The sequence below is a fragment of the Staurois parvus genome, unplaced genomic scaffold, assembly GCF_062004578.1.
Source record: "Staurois parvus isolate SC_StPar_1 unplaced genomic scaffold, SC_StPar_1.0 ptg000086l, whole genome shotgun sequence".
NCBI classification, from domain to species: domain Eukaryota; kingdom Metazoa; phylum Chordata; class Amphibia; order Anura; family Ranidae; genus Staurois; species Staurois parvus.
Window position 1 is genome coordinate 13,114,023 of NW_028317882.1, and position 14,524 is coordinate 13,128,546.

A 14,524-nucleotide genomic window follows, 5' to 3' on the forward strand; every position below is an offset into this window, starting at 1 on the left:
AATAAAGCTATTAAGGCAATCACTCCCCAAACACAACACACCCCTCGCCGACAACGCCTTGTTTGCTGCACCTCCCTATACAATGACCCAGTTAGCTCACCGGTTCAGGTACAGCCAATCATATGCAGTACAGTAGGCTCTCCCGCCCTTACCGGTCACGTAAAGCCAATCACAGTACAGTACGCTCTCCCGCCCGCACTACAGTGGTTGTGCAGACTACACGATCTCGAGGAGGGGGGGGGTTACCAACTAAATTATGTCGACTAACGATATTTATTCAGTACATTTGACATGATTATATATGAAAACGTAATTTCAATTGACACTCAGATTTCTGCCGCAACAATATGTAGATAACATTGAGGCAAGCGTGTAGGCGGAAGTAGATGGTACAGTCCGCCGCGGTGATGAATTAATCATGTGGTGGGCGAGGCCACACTGCTCTATATAAGGAGGAGTCGAGAGCACATTGCGCACTCTGCATTGCTGGTTTCTGTGTGACTTCTGCTTTGTACGTGGATAAGGTAATGTATGTGATGGCGGGCGGCTTTGTTAGGGAGGAGGTTGGAGCGGAGACTGTTTATAGTCGGCTTTTTGCTGTTAGTGTGATGTGTATATATATTTAGTAAATCGACTTGTAGTTTCCGGTCACCTCCTAATGTACCGTGTGCTGTAGAGCGGTGGTATGAGGCGCCGTCTATTTTTGTAAACGGGGAGCGTTGCGCCCTGAGGGAATTACTGTGTTTTACTCCGAAGCAGCGTTGGCCCGGCTGCCCCTCCCTGCTTTCTTCCCGCGGTCCTGTTCTTGGCGGTTTTTACCGGGCGGTGACTGGAATAGGGGAGGGGTCGTGCAGGAAAATGACGTAAGCTGCTCAGCCGCCATTTTGTGAGCACGTTAGACTTACCGGCCGGCGCCATTTTGTCTTTCCGCAGATCTCATCATGTCGTCTGACGAAGGAAAGCTGTTTGTTGGAGGGCTCAGCTTTGAGACAACCGAGCAAAGTCTGGAAGAAGTGTTCGGTAAATACGGACACGTATGTGAGGGTGAGTTTGTATAAACACGTGTCCAGTCTTCTGACTTCATTCCCTGGCTGGCTTGTAAGACTTTCCCTTTTTTTTTTTTTTTTTTTTTGTTCCAGTGGTTGTGGTGAAGGATCGGGAGACCAAGAGATCCCGTGGCTTTGGTTTCATCACCTATGAAAATTGTGACGATGCGAAGGATGCCTTGCAGGGGATGAATGGAAAGGTGAGCAATTAGAACTGTATAAGTTGTAGGATTTAGATTAGGGTCATGCTGCTTTTCACATGTTCAGTGCCAGTGTGGATGCAATTTCACTGGGATTGGTTTATTCACTGGGGCCAACATCACACTGGAGTCCCACAAACTTAGTACAGGAACACTTTTTTCTAAAATCGCTCCATGTGGCCTTGCATTGGTGTGAAAGGGCACCATTGAAAACAATGTGCTTTCCATTGTGTGATGCAATTGCCTACTGAAATCCTCCTGAACAGAGCTTCAAGCCTTGTACGCATGACAATATCAGATGAATGATTGGCCTGGGGGTTTCCTTTATTGGGTGTGGCTTTTGTTCTCTTGTCAGTCTCCTATTGGGAATGAAATAGCTTTTCTACAAACGAATAAAATTTCAGAAGTTGTGTAATTCCTCTTCTGAGCTTGGTCTCCTCCGCCCCCCCCCCCCTTTTTTTTTTTTTTTTTTTTAAATTTTCCTTTTGATCTTCTGCATTAGGCTTTAGTGCTGGTTAACGTGCAAGTTGAACTGCATCCAGTGCACATGACATGTGAAACATTGCTTTCTATGGTGTCTGGTGCAGTTCTAAAGTCCTGTATGATTTCTGGGCAGTCCGGCTCAGGTGTGGGCACTGTTTCTATACCTCAAGTAAGCAGGAAACAATGCTGTCCTGGTCCTGACGTGAACCCACTGAACTACTGTATCAATTAGCTGTGAAACCTGCACTTCAGTTCACACATGTGTACATTATCTCTAAAAGGTTCTTCAGTCAGGTTTTTAAAAAATTAAGTCTCGGCTACAAATCCTGTAGCTTCGTTTTTAATAGCATGTTTATCTGTCTGAGGATCCAGCATTGTCCTCACATTGGCTGGTTTTGGGCCCATGCTCAGATCTCTGTAATTTTTAGTGTGAATCCAGTTATGGCTTCATGCTGCACATGTCTGCTGTGTGAAGTTTTGCAGCCTCCTGCCAACCTATGGTGTGTTCCAGAAGTGTGGGGGAACTTTAGAAGTGGGAGCAATATACCTGAGAAAGCTAGGTACCCCTTTAGGGTGAAGTTCCACATTAGTCATTGTGCCATTTTCCAAAGCTAAATAAATTTCCTTTCTGAAACTAAGTAAAATTGCCTGATGCCTAATCTAATACAAAAATTCTAACTTTTTAGACTGTGGATGGACGTCAGATTCGTGTTGATCATGCTGGGAAGTCCTCCAGTGACAGGCGAGGAGGCTACAGAGGCGGCTCATCTGGAGGAAGAGGGTTCTTCCGTGGAGGTAGAGGTCGTGGTATGTACAAAAATACGTGATGGTAGTTGAGGCTTAAAAGTATAGAGTACAAAACCTTTTAACTGGTCGTATACTAGTGGAATTTCCTGCACAAATTTGAGTTTCAGATTTTCTAATGTGGGTTTTTCATACAGGATTTTTGTTTATGTAAATGCACTGAGAGGCTTGCTTCATTATGAGTCAGACCAAATCTGAAACCTGTAGTAACTTTAGTACTGAAGTTCAGGCAGTACTAGCACTGGCTTTTAGGTTGACTTCTGTGAGACCTGTGCAGCCCTACTTTGGCTGAGACTCCAATGTACAGTCTATGCCTAGAATCCAATTGGGTTGAACACTGTAAGCATGAGTCCTATAGGAACTTGCTGTCGCATCTTATTCAGGGCAAAGTCACAATGTCTGACTTACTGGAACTTGCCTTGCCAGTGCTGCTTCTGCTAGGTGAATACCTGTTGCTTTTAGATATTGGTGGAGCACGTGGTAGTGCTCTGGTCTACCAGATCACCATGGCCAAGCACAGTTGCGCAAGGTACTGGAGTCTCCTCTCCATGTCTGATTCTGGTGCCAGGGGTGTTGGCAAAGTGAGAACATGATGGACCAGGGTGCCTTTTAAGAGAAATTCATCTCTTGATCTAGATAACTAAATCTAAAATGTTGTATTTTCTGTCTGAAGTCTGCTGTTTCATAAACTTCTTTTTGACAAACAAGTGCAACTTAAAAAAAAAAAAAAAACTAAGCTGTTATGCCATTGCACATATTGCCTGAATATAACAGTTCTGTTAATGAAATTAGGTAACCTCTTTATGCATAAAACAATGCGGTGTGAACAAACAAGAATATTGCTTTTTGCCCACTGTTTGTCAAATTTCAGTTTTAGTCAAGGATTTATTTTTTTTACAAAAATGCCACTTTTGGTTAGCTCAGACATGTAGGCATGAGGCTGTGATTCGCCAAGAACCCCACCTGAAGACTAAGTAACTGAAGGAATATAGGGACATTTTAAAACGAGTAAACAATATACTTTTCTACCTGTTTAATGTTATCAGCATAAGGATTAAAAATGGCCAATGCTGATTAAGAAGGTGAAGTTCCTCTTCCCGCTAGATGGGGTAGATGCTTATTTTGCTGTGGTAGCACAAAGTTGACATTTTTTTTTTTTTTTGTGGTTAAGGTGGTGGTGACCGTGGTTATGGAAGCAGCCGGTTTGACAGCAGAAGTGGAGGCTATGGTGGTGGATCCCGGGATTATTATAGCAGGTAAGGTCACTTTATTTTTTGTTTGCGTGAAAGAATTAGTGGGCACTTTTTCTGGAATGCTGATTGTTGACTTGTACAATTTTTGGTTTTAGTGGCAGGAGTCAAGGAAGTTATGGTGATCGCTCCTACAGAGACAGTTATGACAGCTATGGTAAGTCAAAGCAGAGGGGTGTAATGTGAGGATTTGGGGGCTTAATGCTACTCAGTGGTATCTGGAAAGGCTTGCTTATTCTCAACAGCCAAACAAGTGTGACACTTGTCAGTGTTTAACCCCTTCATGACCAGTGTCCTTGTCAGGAAGTAGTTATACTAGGATCATGGCTGCAGCTTGCATCCATGATCCTGGTTTAAAATTTTTCACCTAGTTATAGGCTTTCCTGTAAAAGTGATCTAAGCGTCTCCACAGCCTCATGATCACTTTTACAGGATGTGGAAGGGGCTACCTACCGTCTGCTCCCAGGCATGATTAGGGAGCCCAGGATGCTGCATTCTGTGTGGCTGGATGAGTACAGAGTATGAGCAGGTACAATCCTGTTCCTCCCCTCTGTTTATAGATGAAGCCGAAAGCAACTGGTATTACTTGTTTTGGTTTGTTTACAAGCTGTTAGCAACTTGTAAAGCATCTGATCAAACTGAACTGGCTACATTTGAGGGCAGGAGGAGAGATCTGTCTTTGTTTTTTTGTTTTTCTTCCATAGGGAATAAGATGCTGCCCCAGCTATCTATCCTAAGGGATATTCATCACTTGTAGTAATAGTTTTAATTTCTTGTGATGGTAATAACATCCAGTTTAATCCAAGATGGTGTAAAGAATTTAAAGCCACCTCCTCCCTGCAAATGTGCACATGAGTCATAAACGCATATATAAACAGTTTGCACTGCACATGAGGTATCACTGCAAGCTTCAGGGCAAGAATTCTAATATCAGACCTTGTTAGACTTTAACTTGGTACCCTATAAAAGTGCTGCCTATGGAAAATGTATTGTATGTATTCCATGGGCTTGCTCCATTTTAAACCATGTGTTTGCTTTCTACCTGGCACAGCAATATATTTTATTTTACAAACAAATTGATATTGTGTGCACCAAAATTACAAGGAAAGGCAAAACTTTTTTAGCTTTGGATAGTGGAGGGATTAGAACACTTGACAGGTTTTTACTGCTGTATGTGTCGCGGTTTGGGATTCACTTTTCCTGTTACAATTTTCATTGAAAGTAAAATACCACATTTTGGGTTGTCCCCAGGAAAGTAGGCCTCCTTCCAATGAGGACATGGTTTTGGTCACCTGGTGCACCCCAAGGAATTCCCTTAATTTGTAGAGATTTCCTCATTTCTTTGGATATGGGACAGGAAGCAAAGAAATCTCCAATAGGACACATAAAAAAAAAAAAAAATTGGTTATAGCCCACCCTTGCTCTATTCAAAATAAAAGGTTTTGCCTATAGTTCTACTTTTAAAGTGACCTGTGTGGTGGTGTGGGTGGATTTGTCTTTTCGCCCTGAATTTGCATTGGAGTAACTGCTGTGCAACAAATTGGTGTAACAAATTGCAGTAGCCACCAATATTTTCTGCAGGGCCCTTTCAGAAATTAGGTGGGGTCCCAAGTAGTTTTTTGGCAAAAATGCATATTTATATAAAGTTTCAAAATTTAACTCAGTAGGCAGGTTGTTAAAAATCTACAAGCAATATTAGCAGTGGGTTGGGCTTAGCGTAGGGGTAAAATGCTGGGATCTGACATCTTAAAATGTCTTTACAACTGTGCCTGCTTCTTGTCCTCAGCCTCACACAACGAGTAAAATACCTTCCTGACTCAAGATCGTCCTTCCAATGGCTGTATTTATAAAGATTTTTGGAGCTTCGCAGAATCATTAATATGTACTATTCTATTTGTCTTCATTTTCTATAAACATATTTGATGCCTCAAACTGTGAAACAGCTGTTCTATCTGCTTTTATTAACATTTTTTATTTTGGCACTTTGTTTTATAATGTTTGTAGTGATGGGAACAACTCCTTGCATTTGCTGTTTCCTTGAGGCAAATTTCCCTTTCAGTTATGTGGAGTGCATTGGGGGGCTGGGGATCCACTCCATCAGCAACAGATTTTTGGTTAATAGTGCTTCTTGAGGCATGGGTTTGCTGTTGGACTTGATCTTTGTTGCAACATGGGCTTTTGAGATGCCTGTTGTACATATTGCAGGGGTTTATGGGCCCCAAATGCTTATATTTTTTTAATAACCTGAAGACATTCCTTTAGTGTAACAAGGTAACTCGGAGCCGGGGTGCGCTGTAAATAGTGGCTTAACCTCCTTGATATACCTAAAGAGAACCTTCTTCCCAATCTCTCCAGTAACATTTGCTAGAAGTTTGAAAACTTATTTATACTGTCCATTACTATAATTTTTTTTTTCTGGACAAAATTGTATCGGTGGTTATGAATTTCTTGTACTTTGGCATAAAGCCCTTTATTTCCATCTCTCCAGTAACACTTGCAAAACGTTCTTGAAACAGTTTGTTCATATTTGTCACTTTTTTACTGGAAGAAATTTGTATCAAGTAGTTATGGATTTCTTGTACTCTCGTTTTTTGGCTTCACGAAGCCTATTAAAAGACCATCTGAAACAAAAGTGCTTCTGGCATTTACCTTCTACACAACATGGATGTGACACAAGTTATGTTTAAGGAGTGTACATTGTTTTTCTTTTTTTTTGTTTGTTTTTTTTGCCTTGGAAAATTTTGCTCGGCTTTCTAGCAATCTGTTTTGCCTGAAACTGGTCACAATAGAACTGCAAAGCCTGTTTTAGGAACACTGCAAATTATCAAGACACTCCCACATATGGTGGTGTGTTTTTTTTTTTTTCCCCCTTTTTATAATGTATGCTAGTGGTTTTTGTTTTAAGTGGAATAGCAAGCACGTTAACATGTGGCGGTAAAGCTACAGCGTGCCACCGGCTATGAAGCCAACCAAAGGTTTGTCAGTTATTCTGAACATGCCCTGTTATCTATATAAACAGATTATAAGGGCATCTACAGTGTATAAAGACCTGTTAAATTATTCCACAAATGACATTTGGTACAGAAAGCAGAGTTTAAACCACTGGTACTCCAGAAAAATGCAAGGCAACAGTTGCCTAATGAAGAGAAAATATGACGTTTACAATGGCTAATAGTTTTTTTTTTTTATTTTGTATTCCATGCCAAGGCATTCAGGTAGTAGTTGGTGATATAGCCAAGCTTTTTATATAATATATACAGTATTAGATAATAAAATACTGTTGACTTGACTTCTGAGAATCCTCCTAAAGTACAGAAGCTGCAGTTTCCTTGGAGAAGTCAAGTTTTGTGCATCCTGTGGAGCCTGACGAAAGCTGCTCATGGCTAGTTCATTTGCGGAATTAGTCCGGTAATTTGAGGTAACTCTTTGCTCATGTCCTCATACCTCCTTCCTCAAACTCATGTGCCTGTGATTTCTTTGCCTCCTTCCACACCAGTTTTAGGTTTACTTGCTAGTGTTGCTGTTCAGTTAAATGCTTTCCATCCACTGGGAACCAAAATTTAGTAGTCATTGTACCAGTTGAGTCTTAAAGCCTAAACTGCAGGTTTGGCTGAACTTTAGTTTGGATCAAGCTGGTTCAAACAAACTTTACTAACCAATGTACTTTCTTTCAGCACTTTATGAACTGTACATGGCATCAGCTACATACAGTATAGAGCTGTGTTCTGGTAACAGGATGGAACCTTCCATTTACAAAACAAATGAGTTGGGCTGATAGCTGCTCAGCCATTCAGAGGAAACTACACAAGGCTCCCTTTAATTAGCTGAGGTGGATGACTTACACTCCAGCAAATGAGGAAGCCTTATATTCATTCATAGTTTTCCCTGAAAAGCTTTCTCAGCCTGACTTTTGTTTCAGTGCTTGGAACCCTCTATCCTGCTGCCAGATCCGTTGTATACTGTATGTAGCTGCTATATACAGTTCATACTGTGCTGACAGCAAGCATACCTGTTGCTGGAATTGGTTAATTTGGACAAGCTTGGTTAAAATTCTTTTTTTTTCTTTAAGTTGTCAAACATCAAAGTAGGCTTTAAACCACAATCGTTTTTGCTAGTGGCAAGGGATTAAAAAGCTCAGGTTTATGGTTTCTCCCATTTTTGTCCTGATTTACCATTATTGAAAGTAAACTGCCAACTTTTTTGGTTGGGCCCCCTAAGATTGGAAGTTTTTTCCAATGGGGGCACTAGTTCTTATGACCCGGGGGTCCCCTAGGGATTTCCTTACTTCTGTTTTGGCTATGGGACAAGCGAATTCTTCCCAAAGGCACACAGATGGCAAATATGGGGAAAATGACAGATTATGATCTTACTCCATCCAAAATGAAGGAATAAAGCCTACAGTTCTACTTTAACATTTAATCAAAAGATCCTATAGCAGTGGTTTACTAAATGCTGGGGTAAAAGTATTGTGTAGACAGTTTGTATACCTGGCTTAATGGGAACGAACAGAATATATCAGTTTGCATACCGCAATATTTAGTGACTAAGTGGGTCTTTAAACAGATCTCACGTATGCATGTACATTGGTATGCTGTAGTCCAATGAGTTTACCAGCATACCCGCTTTTTATGGCGAATAGGGCTTGAAAGCGCTTTTCTGACAATTTTGTATAACTTTAAGTGGAACACTGGGAGCTGCCAAACATAAACATGTGAACTGGTTACTTTTGCATAGGATACTTTTTTTTTTTTTTTTTTTTTTTTTTTTCTTATCCTTGCATCTGACCTTTCCAGCTGTAGTGCCAGGAAGATGGTTCATGCCCTCCTGTGCAGAGGTGCTGATTCAATGTGCAGTAATCTGCAAAGCTCAGCTAGGACATGGGAACGTCTCCTTGCTGTGCAGCATGGCTATGATCACAAATTTGCCTGACAAATTTCCAAATCCATGCTAGTAAGACTTGTCGGTAAACCTCCTGATAAATTATCTGGCGTTCTTTAATCTGAATTTGAGGGAAACATTGGCAGAACATGTAACAATGTAGTGAGAGAGCAAAGCCTGACTTTAAATTTAATGATTTAAAAATTGTCTCATTGTTAGCAGTTGGCCTTTCACAATGTGGATTTAATGCCTTTTCATTTTTGATTTCAGGTTAATATCGGTTGGATCATGCATGTGGCTACATGACTCCATCAAATGGTTTGTGATGCTGGTCATCAGAAATGTATTGATAGGTCAGTATATATTAATGGGTTGGGTGTTAATGCAATAAATGACACTTAACAGTGAGTCTGTATGGAGTAGGTGGTATTGAGCCCATTAATTTTAAAGGGGGAGGGACTTTCCTGCCCACTGCCATTAGTACAGTATTTTTATAGTACTGATCACTATTGGTGTCACTGGGGATATCCGTGACAGTCCCCCCATGTCAAAATGCCTGCCATAGTCCTGCTACAAGTTGGTGGTTGCCACCATTACTAGTAAATAAAAACAATCCCAGTGTATATATAAACCACCATTTGTAAACACTAGAACGTTCACGTAAACAAATTTAAACATTGATTTTTTAGCAAAGATGTAGCAGAAAACATTTTAACCTAAATGTATGACCATTTGCTATTAAACATGTCCAATAAAAAAAAAATCTGTCAAATGTTCTAAATTTGTCAGCCTTTGTGCAATTGTTTGCGCTATAGATGACAAAAGCTCAATTTGTGGGGGGAAAAAAAAAACAAATTTAATTTGGATGCAGCGTGGCATTACTGCAATTGTCAAATTCAGCACCATAATGCAAAAATGACCTGGTCAGGAAGGGGGTCAATCCTCAGCATGCAAGCGGTTAAAGTCAGGATCTTTCCCCAGCCTGGGCTGACTGACAGCTGATAGGCTTTAGCTGAAAACTGGTCCCAGGAGTAAACTACCTGCACTCCTGTGATTCACAGAATTACAGCCAAGAGCTTTGGTTATGCTTTAATACATGCAAGCAGCATATGTGGAAAATGTGTTGGATGTATTGCCATCTTTGCAGGGAAAAATTGAATTATGCTGACCTGTGCTTGGACATGCCTGAGAATTCCCTGTATGCAAATGTAGTGACTTGCATTTGAATAAAAATGCAGCTTGCCAAATATTGAGCATAGAAGTATTACTAAACCCAGGAGCCTGCATTCACAAGATCTGGTCTCCCACAGTGCACACATCGAAGTGCAATTATTTTAGGAAATAAACTGCTAAATACCTTTCTAATCTGCAGTTAGAGCAGAGAACTCCAAGCTTTAGAAGCCACAAAACTGCTGAGGATGCAAGACCCCTGTCTAAACAGTGCGGATTGGACTGTGCTGATCACATGCACTCTCCCAAGAAACTCAAGCAATACACACTAAACTGAGCATGTGCAGAATGGCTACAGTTCAGTCAGATGAGACATGGGTACTTTAACAAGAGGATCAGAAGACAGGATAAACTAACCCCTTAGGTTCTACAGTGAGCATAACGAGCATGCTTTGCTGCATATATAAACTTTTTTTTTTTTTTTTTTTTACTGTTGTGGGTTTAGCAACACTTGAAGCTGAAGTAGTATTTTGCTTTTTAAAGATTTGGGTAGGAAACTCCCCTGTTAAAAAAATTTTCAGAAATACTAAACTTTTTTCTTTTCTCTCTGCAGCTGGTCTTGATATTGAAATGTCTGAGTGGAATGGTTCTTTCCCTTTTTTTTTTAAATAAAAATTGCTTGAAATCTGGTTTGTCTGTAGTTAATACTGTTCAGATGTATGTCAATACATATTTCCACTTTAGGAACCAATTTCCCAAGTTTGGCTACAATTTGCCTATTTAGGCTTCATGAACACTAGTGTTACTGCCAAGAGCATTTGGCTTTTAGAATTTTTTTTTTCTTTGGATTCTTAACCGCTTGCCACCCTGCCACTGTGTATATACGTGTGCAGGGCGGCAGTGGAGCGCAAAACCACGTTTTAAAACTGGTTCTGTGCTCCCGACACTTTCGCCGGCAGGGGGCGCGCGCTCCCGCCGACCCGCGGGTGACACTATTTGATCCAGGAGGGATCAATCATTGGATTTCAGCCAGTGATTTCTGGCTGAAATCACATGATCGGTCCCTGTCCTATCCTGTCCTGTGTTGACCTACACAGGGCAGGATATGATGTCATTCTTCTCTGCCTGGACACATTCCGTTCCAGACAGAGAAGACATCCAAAAAGTGAGTACACAAGCACTACACTACAGTTAGAACACTCTAGGACACATTTAACCCCCTGATCGCCCCCCTCCAGTTAACCCTTCACTGCCCTGTCACCAGTGTTACTGATCAGTGTCGCTGGCGACTTCCGATAGCGCCCCTCCCAGATAGCGCCAGATTGCCCGCCAGTACACCAGTAATCCCGTTTAACCCCTTGATCGCCCCCTCCAGTTAACCTCTTCACTGCCCTGTCACCCAGTGTCACTGATCAGTGAACCAATTTTTACTGATCACTGTATCAGTGTCGCTGGCGACTTCCGATAGTGTTAGCGCCCCTCCCAGATAGCGCCAGATTGCCCGCTAGTACACCAGTAATCCCATTTAACCCCTTAATCTCCCCCCAGTTAACCCATTCACTGCTTTGTCACCAGTGTCACTGATCAGTGAACCGATTTTTACTGATCAGTGTCGCTGGCGACTTCCGATAGTGTTAGCGCCCCTCCCAGTTAGCGCCAGTTTGCCCGCTAGTGCACCAGAAATCCCATTTAACCCCTTGATCGCCCCCTCCCCCCAGTTAACCCCTTCACTGCCCTGTCACCAGTGTCATTGATTACAGTGAACAGATTTTTACTGATCACTGTATTAGTGTCACTGGTGACTTCCGATAGTGTTAGCGCCCCTCCTAGATAGCGCCAGTTTGCCCGCTAATGCACGGGATTTTTTTTACCAAAAACATGTAGCAGAATACATTTAAATTTATGACTAACTTTGAGTTTATGATATATTTTTTATAGCTGAAAGTAGAAAATACTGTTTTTTTCAAACTTTTTGGTTTTTTGTTTATAGCGCAAAAAATAAAAAGCACACAGGTGATCAAATACCACCAAAAGAAAGCTCTATTTGTGTGAAAAAAAGACTTAAATTTTGTTTGGGTATAGCATTGCATGACCGCGCAATTATCATTTGAATTAGTGCAGCGCCAAACAGCAAAAAAAGGCCTGGTCATTAAGGGGGGGTAAATCCTCTGGGGCTCAAGTGGTTAAAGAGATCATGTTATACAAAGGGGAGGGTTTTACAGTTTACAACAGAAATGAAAGTCAAAACAAGTAATACATTTAAAAGTGATTACATCCCTTCTGTTCTCAGCTGCATAAGGAGCTGGGGGAGGAGAAACTGTAGGCCACAACTTCCCAGTGAATGGCTGTGTAGGGGGCCTGTCAGGACAAGCCTCACTGGGAAGAACTGTTCTTCAGCTAGAAAACTAACCACAAGTGCTTTCCTGCTTAGTGTGGTCAGTGTTTGCTTTTATATTCGAAAACAAAACACAGCTGAGTTTGGCAGGAACACCAGGGATTTTGGATAAAGCAATACAAAGAACAGCACGTTTTTTTTTCCCCCCCCCCCCCCCCCATACTAGTACATTGTACACCTGGCAAATGTCAGGAATATGAAATGTTGAGTTTACGTAGTCTTTAAATTCACCTTAGGAGAAGCTGTCATGGCAGACTGCAGGCATTTTTTAACAAACTGATAGTCTGTCACAGTAGGTTTAACCCCTTGATGCTGGCATGACAAATATGCAGCCTCACAGAATTGGGCTTTTTTTTTATTTTGTGGGGCTGAACATTTGCATACCTGTCTTTGTGCTGGGAGCTTGCTGCACAGCATGTTCCCAGTACAAAGATGGGGGTGTCACTGAGAACCCTGGGTCCAGTTTTAACAATCAGGACCTAGGACTCCTGATTCTGGGTCGCATGATAACTTTGGCTATCGGTAATCAGTCACTGTACAGCCCTGTCCCGTCTCTTTTTTTTTTTTTTTTTTTTTCCCCTGCGCCCCCCACCCCCCATGGAGATGCATTGTATCTCCTTGCATAGGGGGGCGAAGAAAATAAATCCTAGATCAAGGTTTGATCTAGTTCAGGGTTAGTGTTTGGGTCAAAGGTCAGGTTTTGGTTAAATTTGTATGCATTTTGTGTATATAGATATATTTATATATACCAGTGCCTCCCACCCCTTTAAGAGTTTTGGGAGGTGGGGTTTAGGGATCATGTGACCAACATGACACGTCACATGATCGGGAAAGGTCCCGATCGAGAGAGCAGACTGGGACCTTTCTGTGAGTACCAGACATGCTGGGAGCACGCAGGGCGCACACGCTCAGCACACTTTTTTTTATCCTCACCTGAATGCAAATGTGCAGCTGCTCGGTGTCTAGGCTGGGAGGCTGCACATTTGTGTGTGGCTGGCATGAAGGGGTTAAATATGCTTTGTGTTGTGGGTACAAATAACATACACATGCTATCGCTGCAGTCAGAGCTGGAAAATTTATTTTTGGGCTAGTTTTTTCTTTGATAGATTCATTACAATTTACCACCACCAAATGAAAGCTCTAGTTTTGTCCTGAAACAAGGTAAAATTTACCTGGATGTACAAAGTAATTGTATGTACGGTTTTACAAATGTATGTTAACCCCTTCACGCCTAAGGGTAAAACAAATCTAAATGCCTAAGCACAATTCTGCAACGTTGATGTGTTAGTAAAACTACATATCATCACAACTACTTTGTACATCCAGGTGAATTATACCGAGTTTTTTTTTCAGGACAAATTGGGCTTTCATTTGGTGGTAAATGGTAATGGATAGCTCCTAATTTTTTTTTTATTAAAGGAAAACTGGGCCAAAATAGTAAAAAAAAAATCGTTTTTTTTATTTAACTGTTTCTCATTACGACCATAACCTACCACCAAAGAACAACCCAAAATAAATTCTCCAGTTCTTGACGATCGCAGCGATACCATATATGTGTATGTTATTTGTTTGTACCCATAGTACAGCCCAGAAACAATAGTGCGCACTTTGTTTTTTTTTTAACACAAACACACGGTCACTGACATTAACACTAACTGACACTGATACTATTTTTTTAATCCTGACCTTTGACCCTGACCTTGACTCAAACACTAACCCTGGTACTGAACTAGATCAAACTTTGATCTAGGTATTTTTCTTTATTTTTTAATCTTTTTTTTTTTTTTTTTTTTTTTTTTTACGAACTTTTTTTTTATCTGTCAGGAGTTCGAGAGATACAATGTATCTCTCTTCTCCATTCATAGAGAGAAAACAAGGGGGCTGGACTGCACAGTGACTGATCACTGTGATAGCCAATCAGAGGCTATCACAGCGATCACGTGACCTGGATTCGGGAGTCCCGGGTCCCGATCGTTAGAACGGGACCCGGGGCTCTCAGTGACACCGCGGTCTCGGTGCTGGGAGCACGCCGAGCGGCGCACTCCCAGCACAAAGACAGGTACGCAAATATGCGGCCCCACGGAAAAAAGCCCAGGTCCGTGAGGCTGCATATTTGTGTTACGTTGGCGTCAAGGGGTTAAAGTTGCAAGATTGTGCTTAGGCGATGAGATTTGTTTTACTGAGGTGTGAAGGGGTTAAGGACAAGCTGTTTTCCGCTGTATACTTTTTGACCAGCACCTGCTTCCACTTCTGCTCCAATCGTTTAGGCGATTGGAAGTGAAAGTCCTCCTCTACAGT

At 41.5% G+C, this 14,524-nt stretch overlaps 1 protein-coding gene across 2 annotated transcripts; it reads left to right on the forward strand.

The window, feature by feature from the left end:
- Positions 1-371: 371 nt before the first annotated feature.
- LOC149468546 (cold-inducible RNA-binding protein B-like) lies at positions 372-10,520 on the forward strand. Of its 2 annotated transcripts, XR_016311704.1 has the most exons (8): positions 372-524; positions 934-1,044; positions 1,140-1,246; positions 2,416-2,536; positions 3,705-3,789; positions 3,882-3,940; positions 8,932-9,014; positions 10,445-10,520. XR_016311704.1 is itself a non-coding variant. In XM_089670087.1 (7 exons), the coding sequence occupies exons 2-7, from the start codon at positions 942-944 to the stop codon at positions 5,584-5,586; spliced, it is 492 nt and encodes a 163-aa protein (XP_089526213.1). In that variant the 5' UTR covers positions 372-524; positions 934-941; the 3' UTR covers positions 5,587-6,415. The 2 variants fall into 2 exon arrangements, 1 of the variants encoding a protein (XP_089526213.1); XM_089670087.1 differs by lacking the exons at positions 8,932-9,014; positions 10,445-10,520 and adding an exon at positions 5,570-6,415.
- The last annotated feature ends 4,004 nt before the right edge of the window (positions 10,521-14,524 follow it).

Bases quoted from the DNA above. Each gene is read 5' to 3' on its own strand.
- LOC149468546 (XM_089670087.1), top strand. From the start codon at position 942: ATGTCGTCTGACGAAGGAAAGCTGTTTGTTGGAGGGCTCAGCTTTGAG. The intron at 1,045-1,139 runs GTGAGTTTGTAT...TTTTTGTTCCAG, and splicing joins ATACGGACACGTATGTGAGG to TGGTTGTGGTGAAGGATCGG. The intron at 1,247-2,415 runs GTGAGCAATTAG...CTAACTTTTTAG, and splicing joins TGCAGGGGATGAATGGAAAG to ACTGTGGATGGACGTCAGAT.